The 16,786-nt window shown below is 44.3% G+C and overlaps 1 protein-coding gene across 1 annotated transcript in view; it reads left to right on the top strand.

Annotated features, from left to right (window-relative positions):
- Window positions 1–783: 783 nt before the first annotated feature.
- GUCY1A2 (guanylate cyclase 1 soluble subunit alpha 2) overlaps window positions 784–16,786 on the top strand; it is a 170,423-nt gene continuing 154,420 nt past the window's right edge. The window contains exons 1-2 of the mRNA XM_065831745.2: window positions 784–1,335; window positions 16,690–16,751. Coding sequence (XP_065687817.2) covers window positions 1,072–1,335; window positions 16,690–16,751 — 326 coding nt within the window. The 5' untranslated portion in view covers window positions 784–1,071. The remainder of the gene's footprint in view (window positions 1,336–16,689; window positions 16,752–16,786) is intronic.

Below are 16,786 nucleotides of genomic sequence, written 5' to 3'. Positions count from 1 at the left end.
TAATATAAGGGAATTTAGTTTCTTCTTTTCATGTTTGGACATGGCCCCCAAAGTTAGCACGAGCAGTGATTGCACAAAGATGAGAAGAACTTTTCCCTCTGGATACTGACGGCAGCATCCAGCCTTCCCAGCTTTTAAAATCATTTATAACCTAAGCTCCAGCTTCCCGAATGCCATTCCAAAACTCTCCGCTGGCGGTAAGGGACGGGCAGGGGGATGCGGGCCGGCTCCCCCCGCCGCTCTCCCGGCCGGCTTCTCTCGCCGCTCTCCCGGCCGCACCCGCCCGTTCGCGGCCGCAGGGAGCTGTCCAGCACGGCCGTGGGCCGGGCGGCAGCAGCGCGGCGGGGCCGGGGCGGCCGCACCGGATGGCCCCGGGGCACCTCCAGCTACTGCGCGGGCACCGCCGCTCCCCACGGAGTGCGGCTATCGTCCCGTTTCCCCGCTCGCCCTTCGCCTGGCTCCAAAACTCAGGGAGGAGAGCGCAGCGCCCTGCTCGCCCTCCCAGCAGCCGGCAGCAGCGGGAGCGCGGGCTGCGCGTCGGCTCCGGCCCTCGGCCCGCCCCACCGGTGCTGCCGGCCGGGGGGGGCCGTGTGGGGCGGCGGCAGCATCACCCTGGCGCGGGAGAGCGGGGCCGGGCGGCGGCTGCGGGCCGCGGCGTGCGGGGCTGAGCGCGACAGGCGGCGAGTGGGGCGGGGGGAGGCGGGAGGAGGGGGAAAGGGCTCCAAACAACACGTGATTCCCGCGGAGCAGCGAGGGAGCCGGGGGAGGGGAGAGCGAGGGCGGGCGGCAGAGGCAGAGGAGGGCAGCCGCCGCCGCCGCCGCTTTAAAGGCTCCCGGCGCGGCGCCGCGGAGCACCCGCGCTCCCCCGGCCAGGCGCGGCGAAGTGCGGAGCCGGGAAGCGGCGCCGAGGGGACGGGCTGCGCCGGCCCCGGCGCCTCCGCCGCCGCCTCCCGCCCAGGGGCACTCGCGGCCATGCGAGGCGGCCGCCCCCGCGGCCGCACGGCTCGGCGCTGCCCGCCGCGGCTGCCTGCCACTCCGCGCTGAGCCCAGCTGCCGCCGCCCCGTGGCACCATGTCCCGGCGCAAGATCTCCTCGGAGTCCTTCAGCTCTCTGGGCTCGGACTGCCCGGAGACCAGCCCTGAGGAGGAGGGCGAGTGTCCCCTGTCCCGCCTCTGCTGGAACGGCAGCCGCAGCCCCCCTGGCCCCGCCGACACCCCCTTCACCGCCGCCGCCGCTGCCACCGCGGCCAGCGCCGGGGCGCGCCGAGCTCCGCGCCGCCGGCGGGTCAACCTGGACTCGCTGGGCGAGAGCATCCGCCGCCTGACGGCCCCCGCGGTGAGTGCCCGGCCCCGGCCCCCGCGCCGCGCAGACCCCGCGCTGCTCCCGGTAGCTGCTCCGCGGGGTCGGGTCTGTGTCGGGAAGGAGGCGGCGCTGCCCGCGCCCTCCTGCCGGACGTCCCCGCGGCGCGGCCGGAGCCCCTGCCCCACCGTGCCCGCCCCGGCTGCGGGGTGTCAGCTCCGCAAACCTGCGGGTGTGGGGTCTCGGCAGCCCGGTGCTGGAAATCGGGTCGGAAGGCACGAATGCCGGCAGCTGACGGTTTAGCTGGCTTGATCACTTCCGCCGAGTCCCTTTCTGAATTAAAAAAATCCTAAAATCGTAAAGTGATTATTGCTATCTGGTACTAGCAACGTTTTTTATAAAAAAGTCACATCTACTTCATGCGTGCACATAAAGATGTGAACTTCTTACATTTAAAGGGCTTTTCTGTACTGAACAAGATAAAGAAAAAAAGTTTTGACTTGGTGTTCAGAAATATTTCAGCAACAGATTTCCCTGTGCCTCCCAGATGCGCTGACATTCCTGAGAGATCAGTTTCTTTAACGTGTACTTTGAAATACATGACTTATGATTATCTAGATAGCTACACCTGTAGTTGAGAATCAATGAAGCATTGTGTATGCTAATATAAGCAGGGAATTTAGGTAGAACCTGTAACATGTGCTGGTATCCCTTTGTAAGACTGAAATCAGTGGCTTAGGAGTTCTGATTGACGTAGGACAGAACATTCTTCTCCAGCCTTTCTGTTATGATTGTACTGCGCTCCTAGAAATACCTCTGTACCCATCATTAAATTTTCCTCATAAAGTTTCAGATGCAACTGAATACTTGTTTGGTCTCTGAGGTATTTCAGCATCTTAAGGTATAAAATGTTAATTGCAACAAGTAGTCTTAATCTTTAAGATGACTACAGCTGCTACTGTGGCATCTTTTGGCAGATTGTTATCCAGCTTTGGCAGTTATGTATGGGTCTCATCACCATCAGCTATCACTTTGTTTGGATTTTAATATGTTCTTTTCTGTCTGACGTTTCTTAACTTGGCTAGAGAGGAGTAGGCAAATTGTCTAATGGGAGAAGTTTGCCCGCATTACATAGCTAATAGCCATCCAGTTTCAGTTAAGACTTTTATTTCCCATTGATTTTTTACCACTCCACTGGGAATCTGGTCTTGTAATGCTGATATTAATAGATAGTATCTCAGGTGACCTGTCTTGTTTTAGTACCAAAAAAAAAAAGCAAAGCTATTTAATTTGATAATAATACAATGGTATAATTAGAGCATGTGTTACCCAAAATATTTGAAGTATTCTGAAGTAACCCAGTGCAGTATTTTTAGATAACCTTAGTATTTGTGTTTTCCCAGCTTTGACTGTTACCTCCTGTATTGAGCTAATTTAAAAGTCAATTACAGTTTTACAGCTTTGATGAATTGTTGAATTTGTTTATAAAATAAACACATATTTAGAATTAAGAGACAAGGAAAACTTTTATGTATCTTACAGTCCTATTTCTTTCCTGCTCTCAGAGAAATGTAATTTAAGAATGCAAAAAAATCTCATCCAACCTGCTTTTGATGTCCCAAACAACAGCGTCCATGGCTTCCGTGGGAGATAAATATAGCAACCCTTAGTGCTATGTTCTTTTTAATTTTTAATATTTGATACTTATTGCTTAAAATTTCCCTTTTTATTTTGGCATCGTAACTAGTGCTTCACTCCCATCTTACACATTTTGGCATAAATGAATGTGATTAAGTCAAAAAAGTCATGTTCTCACAGTGATGGTATAAGAAAAGAATCAGGTTCACATCTTTTCATTTTTCACTCGCAGAAATCACTGTTCAGGTGCATTGTTGTTTTGGTGCATTCTTTTCTTACTGAGAATCTGTTCTGTGATACTGACTACATGCTTTCTTGCAACAAGTCAAGTTACCATGTGTCTAATGCTTTCAATCTGATTATTTTCACACCTGCTATAAATCTGGAATAACTTTAATTAGAAGTAAAAAAAACCACATTGCCGATAAAATTAATGTAAAATGGGGCTCACTCCCTATATTTGTAAAGTTAAAAGGCAAATCTGAAGGGTGCATTGACATTTGTTCTTTCTGAACAAAAAGCTTTAATACTTTTGCTATAGGTGTAGATATATCTTCATTCCATAACAGTATAGATACAGGTTTCTGTTAAGTGTGTGAACATGTATTTATGTACATATGAGTGTGTGTGAATGTATATGCTATATATATTGACTGCAATGGCTTGATGTTTTCATTTCGACATGAATGCAGCAGCAATTTCTGCCCATCCCAGTGCTGAACACTTTCAAAGCTGAAGGATACTACAGGTTCCTGATGTTTATACTTAGCCTTAATTTTGTGCTTTCCTTTGGTGGTGGCCAGGACTGAGATAACGAGTAAAATTTTTTTTGTGCATTTCCACACAAATCTGTCTGTGTGTTAAATACTGCTGTGGCATGCAGAGGGACATCTAGGGTGATGTTGTTTCAGTGTGACAGTAGCAGGGGCTACCGAGGGCTTCTCTGGGGATGTGGAGAATCTCAAAATGAGCAGCAACGAGCATCCAGGGGACAAAGGAGCTGAGCAAGAGCTGTGTCCACGGGACAGAGCAACAAGAAGGTTGCACAAGCAGGCTAGGTCATATGAGTGGTAGTGCAAAAGTGTGTGTGAAAATATTAGTATCTCCTGCACAATGTATTCATGAGTTAGTGCAACGGTATCGTCAATGGAAAGAGATTCTGTGGAGTAAAATGCAGTAATGAAGTATTTGAGATTTTTTTATTCTGAGTATAGTGAAAAGAAGTTATTGTATTTTGTATCACTTGTAATCTTGGTCTCAAGTGTAGCTCAGTGTGACTTTGCACAAATATTACTTTTTGTGGAACTGTGGGAAAAAAATTAAAAGTAAACCCTCCTGTATTGCAGCGTTTAATCCAAGCCTTCGACTTGCTCCTGGAAAACAGCTTCTAGTACTGTCCAGCACACATGATTTTCCAGCTTTTCTCTTAAATGTTTAGAGATTTTTTCTGCAATTGTTATGCTAGAGGATGTCGGAGGCTGATCCTCAATCAGCACAGACTCATTTCATGTTCCTGCCTGGATGGCTGAAGGATGGACGCTGTTCATGTGGAACGTGCTTTACACCAAACCCTCTATTTTTTGGCAGCCAGAACTAGAAGGGTGATAGGGCTCACTTCTACCAAAAGAGCTGCATATTTTGGAGAAAAGTATGTGGTGATGAGGAAAATGAGCAGGTCTCCATATGCACCCCACTGTTGGAACTAATGAGCAGGGTGTGCTGGGGAAGCTCAGGGAGGCAGGGTGCAGTGGGCAGGGAGGCAGAGCAGTGGCAATGCAAGAAGAGAGGCAGCTTTTTGTCACAGTTGCACTAAACAAATTAACAGTGCATATCCTGAACATTACTTTGAGGTGCTGCCCTGTTTTCCTCCCAAGTACCATGTCGCTGAGGAAGCAGGCACACTGGCAGCAGGAGGGTTCAGGCTCTTCCAGCAGCTGGGCACAACTGGGTGCTGCAGACTGAAGAATCAGGGAACTGTGCCCGGCCAGGGCTGTGCTCAGTGCCTGACTGTGAAGATGGTGGGTTTTGTGGTACCCAGCTTAGCTGCTCAGTGCAATAAATCCTGGACATTGCACACACTCAGCTCTTGTGACTCCTGTGTCTCATGAAGTCATGGCCAACAGCGCTCTGTGCTTATTGCCCAGTGTCTGGCTCTGCCCTCTCCTAGCCTTTCACCCCTGTGATGTTCCCACGAAGCTGAGCCCATGATTGTGTAGGCAGCTGCTGTCAACTCTAACATGGTCCTAAATAGTGTTCCTGACTGAGCAAAGATGTTCCTTCTGTCCCCCTTCACGTGAACCATCATCAAAGAGTCTCTGGCTGTGTATGCCATCAGAGAAGTCTGGATCTAGATCCAGCTGCTGTCCAAACAGGTGTCCTTCTCGCTGGGCTGGGTTCAGGTTTTTGGAGATAAATAACAAAATGTTTGAAACCTAGTAAGGACATTGATTTATGACCTTGTTTTTAAGAAATCATCTGCAATGATTACATGCACATCACGAGCAAATTTAACCTTTCCTTTGATTCCAGCTTTGTTGCTGTGTTCCATTTTAAAGGATGAATTTTACACCCACAATGACATAAATTTTGATAAATTACAACTCGAGATGATGATACTGTATGTTATTCATTATCTACATACATTTTTCTGCCTTTAAGAACTCTACCATGTGGGAATGATATCCTGGCACCAGTGGACACAGTTTTATTCTTTAGAAATGCCATTTAGTGTGTTACTGAATTCCCATTCCTTGCAGCAATTTTCACATTTGCTCCAGTTCTATTTTGACTTGTATCCAATACCAGGCTGAAAATAGAACCAAAATCAGGAAAAAAAAAAAAAATTGTCAGTGATTTGAAAAGTCAAATCCTCTGCTTCCCTCTAAGGTGCATGGACTCCCCTAATGGGCCTGAGTGACCGGGCATGCGTTCAGAGGAGACTGTGTACCCCCAGGCACAGTACTGATCTTTCTGGAAAGAGAATTACAGCATGACACAGCATTAAACTGACTTATGTTTCCATTTGACTTTCGTTTTGGAGTGGCCTATGTAGCACGTCTCTTGAACTATAAACATTATTAAGTGAAAATCACTTCTGATATACTCTTCTGTTCATTCAGAATTATTCCTGCTATTCTCTAAAGGCCCAGTTGAAGACACATTAAATGAATAACAATTTCTCCTATTTAAGTGAGGAAGCTGCTACTGTCTGCTCCAAATATTTTGAATTTAAGAATTGTCTTTTTGATTACAGCCTTTTTTCCTGACAGTGGGAGAAGAGTGAACCTAAAGACTTGTTGTTTAGGCTATTACTTATGTCACAGAACCACTGTAACTTCAAATTTCTTAATTGCAAGTGAATCCACGGGTGAGTGGAGTTTTGGCAGAGAAATTGTGATGTAGCAGCTCAAATTGAACCTAACTCCATCATGAATCTTTACCATTTAGTCTCAAGGAATAACTACTCTTTTTAGGAGCAATAACAAATCGTTGCCACTAACAGGAGAGGTAACAAATTTATTTTTAGGTAAGATTTTAAAAAAACTTTGCACAAATATACTGAGCTCCTTACGACTTGCATTAACCCATCAGATATATCTAAGCTCAGCTGTTGTAGGAATAACTTCTGCCTGTCTTTCTGAATGAAGTAAGGTAATGTCACATGGTATCCATATCACTAGTGTGATGAGGTGATTCACTTAATAGCCCAGGCTGGATGAGCTTTACATGAGTAACATCCTTCTCTGAAATGAGGGTGTGAAGAAAAAACGCAGGAAGATGGTGAAGAAAGGCAAGTCAATGAGAAACTCCTGATTTCTAAGTCCAACAGGCAAACAAGATAAATTTTTTCTAAAGTATAATAGGATCAGACTTTCGCCCAGTATCTTTCCACTTAACTGAGAGAAAAGCCATTTATACCAAGGTCACAAGGGCAATCTGTTGCCAGTCAATCTGCGGTTTCATAACCTGGAACAGAGCTGTGGTGTCTTAAACAGGAACACTCTGGAAAGCATTTTTAATATGAGAATGTTGTGGGGTTTTCTCTTTTTTTTGATCTTGCTCAGTAGTTTAACATCTTGTGCAAGGGAATTTCAGCCTCAGCAAATAAAATAGAAAAAACCCAAAAAACAGTTTAGTTGCACCCAAGGGCCTGCAGCATTGTATTGACCTTGGTGAAACATTATTTAGGGTGAGTTAGAATATTTGACACCTAGCGCTCAGGCTGATCATAGCGAAAGTTGCTTTCTGAACGTTTGTGCTGTTCCAGGCTGAAATCTCGACTTCCCTATGGTGCTTGGAAAAACCCATTCATACTATTGCAGGCATCTTTGCGGCCTGGCAGCAGGGAGCAAGGTTAGTCCTGCCCGCAGGCCGGGCTCTGCCGCTGCCCAACATGCCAGTGCACGGCAGCACCAGCGTTCACCCCAGAAAATTGGTCTCAGTTGTTCTGCGCTCCTCTGCCTCTGCCCTGGCCAAACTGCCCAGGTGCAAATAAGAAAGACATTGTAAAGTAGAAAGGAATGTTATGATCATCAATATATGTCCCTATGTAGCAATGTGTAGTCCTGGGTACATCAAAATAAGAGTGAATGTCCTTAATTTGCAATTGCTTGAGCAGAGACAGTTGCCACCTCACAGCAGTCCAATGTACTCCTGGTGAAATTTAGAACGTTAACACAGAGAAAAGCCCTCTCTTCTCTTCTTACACCTCTTGAGCTAATGTTAAATGCTTTGAGTAGAAGAAATCATTCCATCTCATATCCATATGTTTCTTCTTGCTAACTCTCAAACTAAGTTTCAAAATGAAGACATTTGGTTTGTCTGTAGGTCTCAAAGGGATAAGCATCTTTGCAGCTCTGCATTGTAGGTCCAGTTATACTGAGGAAATTGTTTTTTTTTCTAAACAAGCAGAAGAAATTCCCTGAGAAGTACTGACATATAAAGCCTTTCATTTCCTATGTCTGCTAGAGCAGCACCAATGATTTTATGGAGTAGATGTGAGTTGCATTAGAAGATGAACAGGTAGCATTAGCAGTAAATCACCTATTATATTCTCACCTACTGAATACATTCTTTTTGCAGCACAGAGCTTCTATCCATTCCAGACATGGCTGAAATTCAGAGATGAACAAAGTGATCTCAGCCACTATTATAATGGATAGCACCCTGAGATATTTATCCTTCACTGTCAAGGAGTTAGACTAGATGATCTAATAGGCAATTTCCATCTGTAATGTCTGTGATTCTTCTAGTTGAAAGGCAGCTGGGGATGCAGGAGTTATAATTTTAATTATTATTTAGCTCTGCTTTATTTCTTCAGAGTGTTTTGATTGTTATTTCCATTAAGTAGTATGGGGTAAAATTCTTAGTCTCAATCTTATTTATTAATTTAAGGTATTTTCTCTGATGTGCACAAGTATTTCTCTGTGAAGAGTACCCCAGTTTGCAGGAGCTGGGGAGCAGAATAGTCTCAGGTTCAGGTGCTAGGTGGTACTGAGCTCAGATGCTGTGCCCTTGCCCGGTCCCACCTGGATCATTGTGAGCTGTTGCAGGGCAGCTTGTTTTGCCTCCAGCTGTCAATCAGCCCACTCCAAATCCCCAAACAGTCCCCTCCTGGGGATTCTGCATCTTCCCATCTTAATACCAAATCTGGTGCTAGTCACGGAGGTCTGTAAGCAGTTGGTGCTTTTATCTAAAGCACAAACTTCTGGAATCAGGAAGCTGGTTTTCATGAAGAAATAAATACATTTCTACCTTGTAGATTTACAGAGAAACAAATTAGTGCACCCTAAAGATTCAGAAGCTAGAGAGTAAAAATATAGCTTTTCCTAATTATAGTATCAAAAGCACTATTAAACTTCCAGAGATTTTTTTTTTTTTTTTTTAATAGTGTCTTGTTTTGGGACTCTTCCTCCATTTCTGATTTCTGTCTGTGTCCTTTCATTCCATTCTTCAACTATTGGGAAGGGGACAGGGAGGGATCCTGGATGTGCAGGACCTGCAAGGACCTGCTAGAGAGCCTGCCTTCTTTCTGCATCATCAGAAAATTGTAGGATGCCAAGGGAGCCTTCCTTTTCTTTTTCAGTTCTGCTTGGCCGTAGTTGCAGTGATTTCAATTCTTATCTCCCCATTCCTGGCATTTAGGCATGTTGATAAATGTTGGTCTTCAGCTGGAGCCTTGATTCTTTGTTTACAGCCTCTTTAACATCAATATTTTGGTGACCAGAAGGACAGGGAAAGAACAGTTTTCCACTGCTTTCATGGTCATAGGTTAAATATTAAAAAAACCCAGACTGGATGTGAAAGTGACTATTTTGTCATTAATTTACTTCCAGATGGGCCAGATACACACCTACTCATGTGTACTTAGAGATCTGTAATCACCTATGCACAAAGACCTGACTAAAATTGGGTTGAAATATGAAAAAAAGGAATGCTTTTCATTAATGAACGATCACCAGCAGCGAAGCTGGCAATTGGAGACTTACACATCTGCTGAGTTAGTGACTGAACACTACAAATTCGAGGCATGTAAAACTTCCACCATCAAACTGCTGGTCTGGCCAAGATCTGTGGTAGCTTGCCTCTCCTGCGTGCAGAAGTGCAGGTTCCTCTAGGAAGGACTTCGCAGCTCCCCAGGGCACAAGAGTCTGGAGGAGCCCCCTGACCCGATGGACTTCCTCGAAATTCTGATAGAAGCAAAGTAATTTCTAGCTGAGCCTATTGTGCTCTTTGGTGCTTCAGCTTTCATGTCTAAAATTTTAAACACTCAAGTTTTTAAGAGCATGACTGCTGAAGCACTTCTGATGCTCAGCTAGGAGCCACTTCGCTTTTGTCAGGAAAAATCTTTGAAGCCTTGTTAGGGTTAAGGAGAAACTACTGGCTCGGCCCACCCTGTTCCATAGAGTCCCTTTCTTCTCTAATTCTATCTGGTTATCTTAGGATGCAAGAGGAATGGGATGGAGAATTTGAAACTGTAGGATGAAATAGATCACTTTGGGTGCCTACAGTTGGGCAGATGAGCCCTACCATTTATTTCTAAAGGTGTTACAATCAAATCATAGACACTACAGAGACAACAGAAAGCGGGTAGGGAACAGGCTAAAGTCTCTGTCCTCTGAGAGGAGATTGGAAAGCTTACATTTGATTGCCTTAGGAAAGACATTTATAACAAGGGATGCAATTAAAGTGGAATTCGTCTCCCCTTTGTCTCAAAAACTGGAGGCAATGGAGTTTAAAGACAGGAAAATTAAACTCAAAAAGAGAAAAAAAATATACACTATGTTTGAACCGGAATTCTTTTTCAAAGGAAGCTGTCAGAGTTAAAAAACATGGAATCCTTCAAGATAATTTAGAGAAGTAGCTCCATAAAGATTTTCTCCAGTTAGTCATAAAAGCAGTTTTGAAGAGCTCTTTTAGCTTCAGGTCTTGAACCAGTTTCACACTACTGGAAAACTGGGTGAGATCTGGCAAGAAGGGCAGATTTCTCTATGTGTGCATCCTGCGAACAATGGCGGTCAGCAGAGTCACAGCAGCTGTCATGACAGGGCTGCCATAGTCAGGATTGCTGCTGTGCAATGGCAGTGGGCTTTGATTGGAGCACTGATTTGCCAGGTGGAAGAGCTGTAGGAGACAGTGAGCAGGCTTTACATGTCAAGGAGAATGGACAGGTCTTTACAGAGGCCCTGTAGAGCCGAGAACCTGAGCCCCATGTTGCAAGGAAGGAGAGAAAAACAGAGATAACATCGAGGGTCAAGGTTGGAAACTCCTGAGGTGGAGGAGGCTGGAGGTTTCTTACTGCTGACAACACAAATAGGGCCCCTTTTCCACCTGTGGTTCAGCAGTTGCAGAGCAGGTACAGTGCCCTGAGAAGTGGGAGAGATGACCTCCCTTGGGATGACACATCAGAGCCAGCTGAGCTTCAACTCTTAGAGGCTTCAAGAAGAGGAGGGTGGTAGGTGTCAGAAACTCTCCTGAGGAGACAGAGGCACTCATCTGGCAACCTACTGTGATGCCTCAGGAGGTTTGCTGCTTGCCAAGAGCTCAGACATAGTGTTGCAAAAAGCTCCCAAAGCTTACTTGTATCTTGGACTCTGACCCCTGCTGCTCATCCATGTGGGCAGCAGTGACACAGCCAGGGGAGAGCTTGAGTATATCAGCAGTGACTACGTGGCTTTAAGTGCAAGGACAAAGGGTGTGGCAGCCCAGCTGGTGTCTCCTTGCTCCTGCTGGTGAGGGGAAAAGGCTCTGGCTGGAGCAGACACATATAGTAAGGCAGTCCCTGGCTGTGTGGCTGGTGTTGCTGGCAGGGCTTTGGTCTCTATGGATATGGAGCACTCTCTGAGGAGCGAGGACTGCTGAGCAAGAATAACACTCATCTGAGAACATGAGGTGAGGGTGCCTTTTCTAACAGGCTTCACAACCCTGTGAGGAGGACTTTAGACTATGCTTGTTGGGGAAGGGGTTTCATTTGCTGAAGAGAAGGGGGAGCAGTTAAGACATATCAGGGGAAAAACGAGATGGAAGAGACTCTTACGCTCACTTCATAAAAGCCACATGACTGGGAGCCCATCTCAAGTGCTGTGCCCAAATGCAGGCAGCATGGGGAGCAAACAGGTAGCACTAGACATCCCCATGATGCCTCTGCTTGGACTTCCTATGGGATTGCACACATCCTTGTGTGGAATGGCTCTCAGGATGGGACTGTTGCAGGAGATGGACACAGACTCTTCAGGAAGGACGGGCTGGGAAGGTGAGGAACAGGAGCTGCGCTCTGTGTAAAGAGGTGGCAGCAGTGTGGGGGCAGTTGCCTTTGGACAAGCTGGCCCAGAGCATGAAGGTCAGGAGCAGAGGACAGGTGAGCCAGGGTGGTGGGATGTCTGCTACACACTGGCTGGTCAAGAAGTAAAAGCAGAGGAAACCTTAGACAGCTGGATGAAGCCTTAAAATGGCAGGCCTTGGTACTTGTGTGGGATTTTAACCAACCCAAAATCCACTAGGACGGCAATTGGTCTGAGCACAAGCAATGGAGGAGATTTTTTGGAGTGTGCTGAAGGAGATCAATGAGTTGACAAGGGGTAGAGATACTCTGCTGGAGCTATTGCTCACAAACAAGGAAGAACTGGTTGAAGGTATAAATGTTGAGGGCAGCCCCTCAGTTGAGGGCAGTGATTAGGAGATGCTGACGTTCAAAGTATGAAGAGAAATGGGAAAGAAAAATGTGTGGATTCACAACCTCACACTTCAGGAGAGAAGATTTTGGCTTCTTCATAGGTCTTCTTGGCTGGATCCAGTGAGCAACTAGCCTGTAGGGTAAATGGGCACAAGAAGCTGATCTTCATGGACCCTTTGACACCCTCCTCAAAACACAAGAAGAGTTCATTATGATGTGCAGAAAATAGAGCAAGCATGGAAGAAGGGTACTATGGATGAACAGGGACTTTAGCACAGAGCCCAAATGAAAATAAAAAAGAAGACATCTATAGTAGCTGGAGGCACGGATGGGGATGCCTCGGAGGGGCATGCAGGGATGGAGATAGGGAAGTTTCCCTCTCATGGCAATCAGGGGAGATACTTGATGACTAGAAAAAGGCAAACAGCACTCCCAAGATATGGTGACAAGAAGGACAAGGAGGATCCAGGGAACTACAGACCATGTAGCCTGACCTCAGTGCTTGGGGAGGTTGTGGAACAAATCCTTTTGGAAGCCTTTTCTTAGCACAAAAAAGGACAAGATGGTGATTTGTACCAGCCAGGCCAAATTTTACCCCTTTATTCCCTTTAACACCCTTTACACAATTTTATGCTCTTTACTGAGGATGAATTATGTCTGACCAACCTGATTGACTTCTGTGATGAGATGACTGGCTCCGTGGATGAAGGGATGTTGTCTGCTTTGATTTTAGGAAGGTCTTTGGCATGGTCTCGCATAATCTTACTAGAGCCAAACTGGTGAGATATGGACTTCTTAAGGGGATAAGGTGGGCTTAATATTAGCTGGACCTTAAGGCTCAAAAAGGTCCAGCCAATATGTCACAAAGTCAAAATAACAACCAATTACCTCTGCATATCCCTCAGGGACTAATACTGGGGTCAGCAGAGGACTACTAGGATGGTCAAGGGATGGAGCACGTGACATCTGAGGAGGGGCTAGGGGAGATGTGTCTCTTCAGCTTTTAAGAAGAAACAGTTTTGGGAGTATCTTTTTGCAGTCCACAGCTACCTGATGAGGGTGTGTAGAGAAGATGGCACCAGACTCTTTACAGGGTTGTGCAGCAGAAGGATGAGAGGCAAGGAAGCTAGAGGATGGGAAATTACAGATCCATGTAAAAAAAAAAAAAATAAAAGTCACCAAGGTTTTCAAACACTGGCACAGGTTGCCCAGAGGGATTGTGAGATCGCCACCCTTGGATACACTCAGAAATCTTCTGGAGAAAGATCTGAGCAACCAGTTATGGGCAACCAGTTATAACACAAATTACAGCATGATTCTGTGATTCTGATATTTTTACGATTTATTCTGACACATTAGGGTTAGCCATGGCCTGATGACTGGATTTGGAATTAGTTCAGGGAAGTCCTGTGGCCTCTGGCATGCACGAGATTAGTCTAAATACCTTCAGTGTCCATTCTACCTCATATTTCACCATTCCAGATGGAGCTTAGATATCATCTGGTATGGCAATTCTTGGATTAATTTACAGTTAACAATAGCAGTACTGGCATGTCTTGAGTTTCCCTTAGAAACATGAACTGATATGACTATTCCATTTGTAATGCATGCCAAATATTGGTAAATCATTATAATATAAATGAATTGTTAAAATTTACTATTTTTGGTAATAGACACAATTTTACATTTATATTAAATCTTTCATTTTAAGTGCTCATGAAGCTTTAAAACCTCTTCAGTAAATAAGCACCACTGGCTACCCGTGTGGCATGAATGTACATTGTGGTAGAAGTGTATTGTTAGAGGCTCTCTTATCTCCCTGACTGGCAGAAGGTGTTTCTTGGAGAGGCCACTAGAAGAAGGTTTAGCTGTTTTGTCTCCATCCAGTCTTGCCATTGGATTCAGAAAAGAGCTGGAAATGTTTTCCTGCTCACTCTCTCTCTCATAGGCAACGCGTAGTCAGCCCTGGAAGAAGTGGTACACCAACCTAACCTTCTAGGTAGCTGTAACCATCTTCTCTCCATTTTCTTTCGCCATGACCGTATTACAGAATTGCAAATATAGCAAAATGACATTCACCAGTGATGAAATACAGCAAACTGAGAAGATTAGCACAGTGGCTTTTTAACCATGCACAGTGACATGGTGTAATAATTCTTGTTAGAAATGAAGAAAGACTTCATGACTCCTTAGGTCAATTTTCATACTGGCTACAAGCACGTTACATAGAGCTCTGTTTATGACCAGTGTTTTAATCATAAATCCTGGTTTTTGTCTGTACTTATTTTCTAAGATTTGATGGGAGATACCAGTGAAAAGGGGTATGAGTTCATGGGATTGTATGAAATCACCTGACAACAGCTAGGCAGATGATTTAGCTTTCACAAGAGAGAGTTAACAGTACGTTTGATTTTTTTTTTTTTTTTAAATTTTTTAAATTCAGTACTGCAGGAGAAGGGAGGTCTATTGATGAAATAAGCTTAGGACTTGGAGGATGCTTATATGGTCAAATCTGTAGGTATTCAAAAGGATTTTTCCCTGGGTAAGGGGGGCAACGTCTGTGTGTCAGGCATGAGAAGGGCAAAGGCAATCTGTGGAGGATTGCTCAGGTGTCATAAGCTACAAAACTTTCTGAGAAGACAAAAAGCTATTAATGTTTTTCTTCATCTCTGCTGTGTTACCAGGCATTGCTGCCTTCCATACACTTGCTGTAAAAGCACTTTGGGAGAACCAGAAAGGAGATTTAATGTAACAATCTGACATTTCTACCATTCCCTGTTTCATGTCAGAGGAGGTGTTGGTGCAGTCCTAATGTCCCTGTGTGTAGGACGTGAGGCTGAGGGAAGCGCTCTGTGGAGATGGGAGGTGGCAGCTGTCTGGACCTCTTTGCTTAGAGCCGTTTTGCTTTATCTCATTGCTAGAGTGGAAAAATACATCTTTTCTATATGTGAAGAATGGATTTTTCTGCTTGCTGAGCACAGAAAGCTTCTGAATCTCTGTGAGAACATGCCATGAAATATATTTGTAGCCCGCCAGGCCTGAGGACTTCGACACCTGCTGTACCACTGAGAAGGGGATGGTTTTATGATATGTGATAGTTTCATTCATTGTGTTTTGCAAGAGAACATGCAACTTTTAACGACTTTTAGCACAGGAAACTTAGTTCCCACAGAGAAGTAATTATCTGATACAAAATTAACAAAAAAAAACCTCTTTCAAGGTTTACATCTACTTTAAGCTTATTTTTGTTCAGTGCATGCATTTCTACACATTTGAACTCAAAAGGGTAGAGACATTATTGTAGTTTGATATTAAAAAATGATTTTTTACGATTGCACAGACCTAGTGCAGCTTGGTATACACTTTTTCAGTCCTGCCGTCATCAAAACTGATACCTCCTTCTGCAAACTCACGGACTACAGTTGGAAGAAAGCTCAGTTCTTGAACTGCTGAATCTGTACAGCAGTAAGCAAAATCTGAGACTTTCAAAGATGATGGTGGTTTTAGAATGATCTTCCTCTGATTAAGAGGCATTTCAACTATTACTTTCCCAAACAATTAGATGCCTTTTCCAAAAGGTAGGGAAATACCCATTATCTCTAATGTCTGCTGCTGTGAGTCTGATAAAAATATCCCTGTGTGCCTCTGATACAGAAGAAAGGCTTATAAATCCCAGTTGTGTTGCTTTGTCTGCTCTCTGGCACAAGGACAGAATGGACGGGTGAAGAACCTCAGATTTGGTACAAAGCAATCATTTTGGAAGAATGATGTTTTGCCATAAGTGACTTGGAAAATTCTGAAGAGAATGACATAGGTTTCACATTTTCTTTATTTACCTGAAGATCTCTCATGAGAGATTCAAAATAATAGGAATTGCAGCAGCAGCAGCCATAGTAGTAAGGAAAATAAAAATATATAGGACATAGGTAAATATGTATTTTGGTGAACACTGTAGTAGTAGTAATAATGCAACTAAACACATATATTCGCAAATGTAGTTTGGTGAACACCTGTTAAAATGAAATAGCATAGAAATGCTTGAAATGTGTCATGATTTTCTTTTGCTGAACTTTAGTTTCCTGATAATTTAAAAGATGACTGGAGAGTCATAGCTTGTCAGGAAAGTAAGCCAAAATTAATTGTGTCATTATAATATTCTTTAGTACAACATGTTCTAGGGAGCATACAAAGTTAAAAAACCCAATGCCTTTTCCTGGTGATACTTTCATTACAAAATAATAGCATTTTCTTGCAATTATTTTAAATTAATTATTTTTAAATAATGATATAATTGGTGGGTGATAGTTTTTGAGAGCTAATAGTGAAGTGTCTCCTTTGTTATGCACAGCTAGTCTTGTAAGCAGTATTAATTATGTCACATTGTAAAATTTCTTCCTATTTAAATGGTGAAGTAAGATATAAAGGATGAATAATATTTCATATCTATTGCCATGATGGGCACCGAGCAGGTAGAAGATGAGGAGGAGTAAAAATGGAGAAGAACAGTGTTATAAAAGTTAATGTTAATTAAACTATTGTGCTTCCCTAATCTTATGATTTTTTAAATTATTCTTCCATAGCCTCAGACCATTCGGCAAACTCTGCAAAGGACACTGCAGTATTTTGAACATCAAGTTATTGGGTAAGTGTTAATGAGAGGTAGTGGAAGGTGCATGG

The sequence above is a fragment of the Patagioenas fasciata genome, chromosome 1 (genome assembly GCF_037038585.1).
Source record: "Patagioenas fasciata isolate bPatFas1 chromosome 1, bPatFas1.hap1, whole genome shotgun sequence".
Lineage (NCBI taxonomy): Eukaryota > Metazoa > Chordata > Aves > Columbiformes > Columbidae > Patagioenas > Patagioenas fasciata.
The sequence above is the reverse complement of the archived record's forward strand: the minus strand, read 5'-3'. Positions and strand labels throughout refer to the sequence as shown.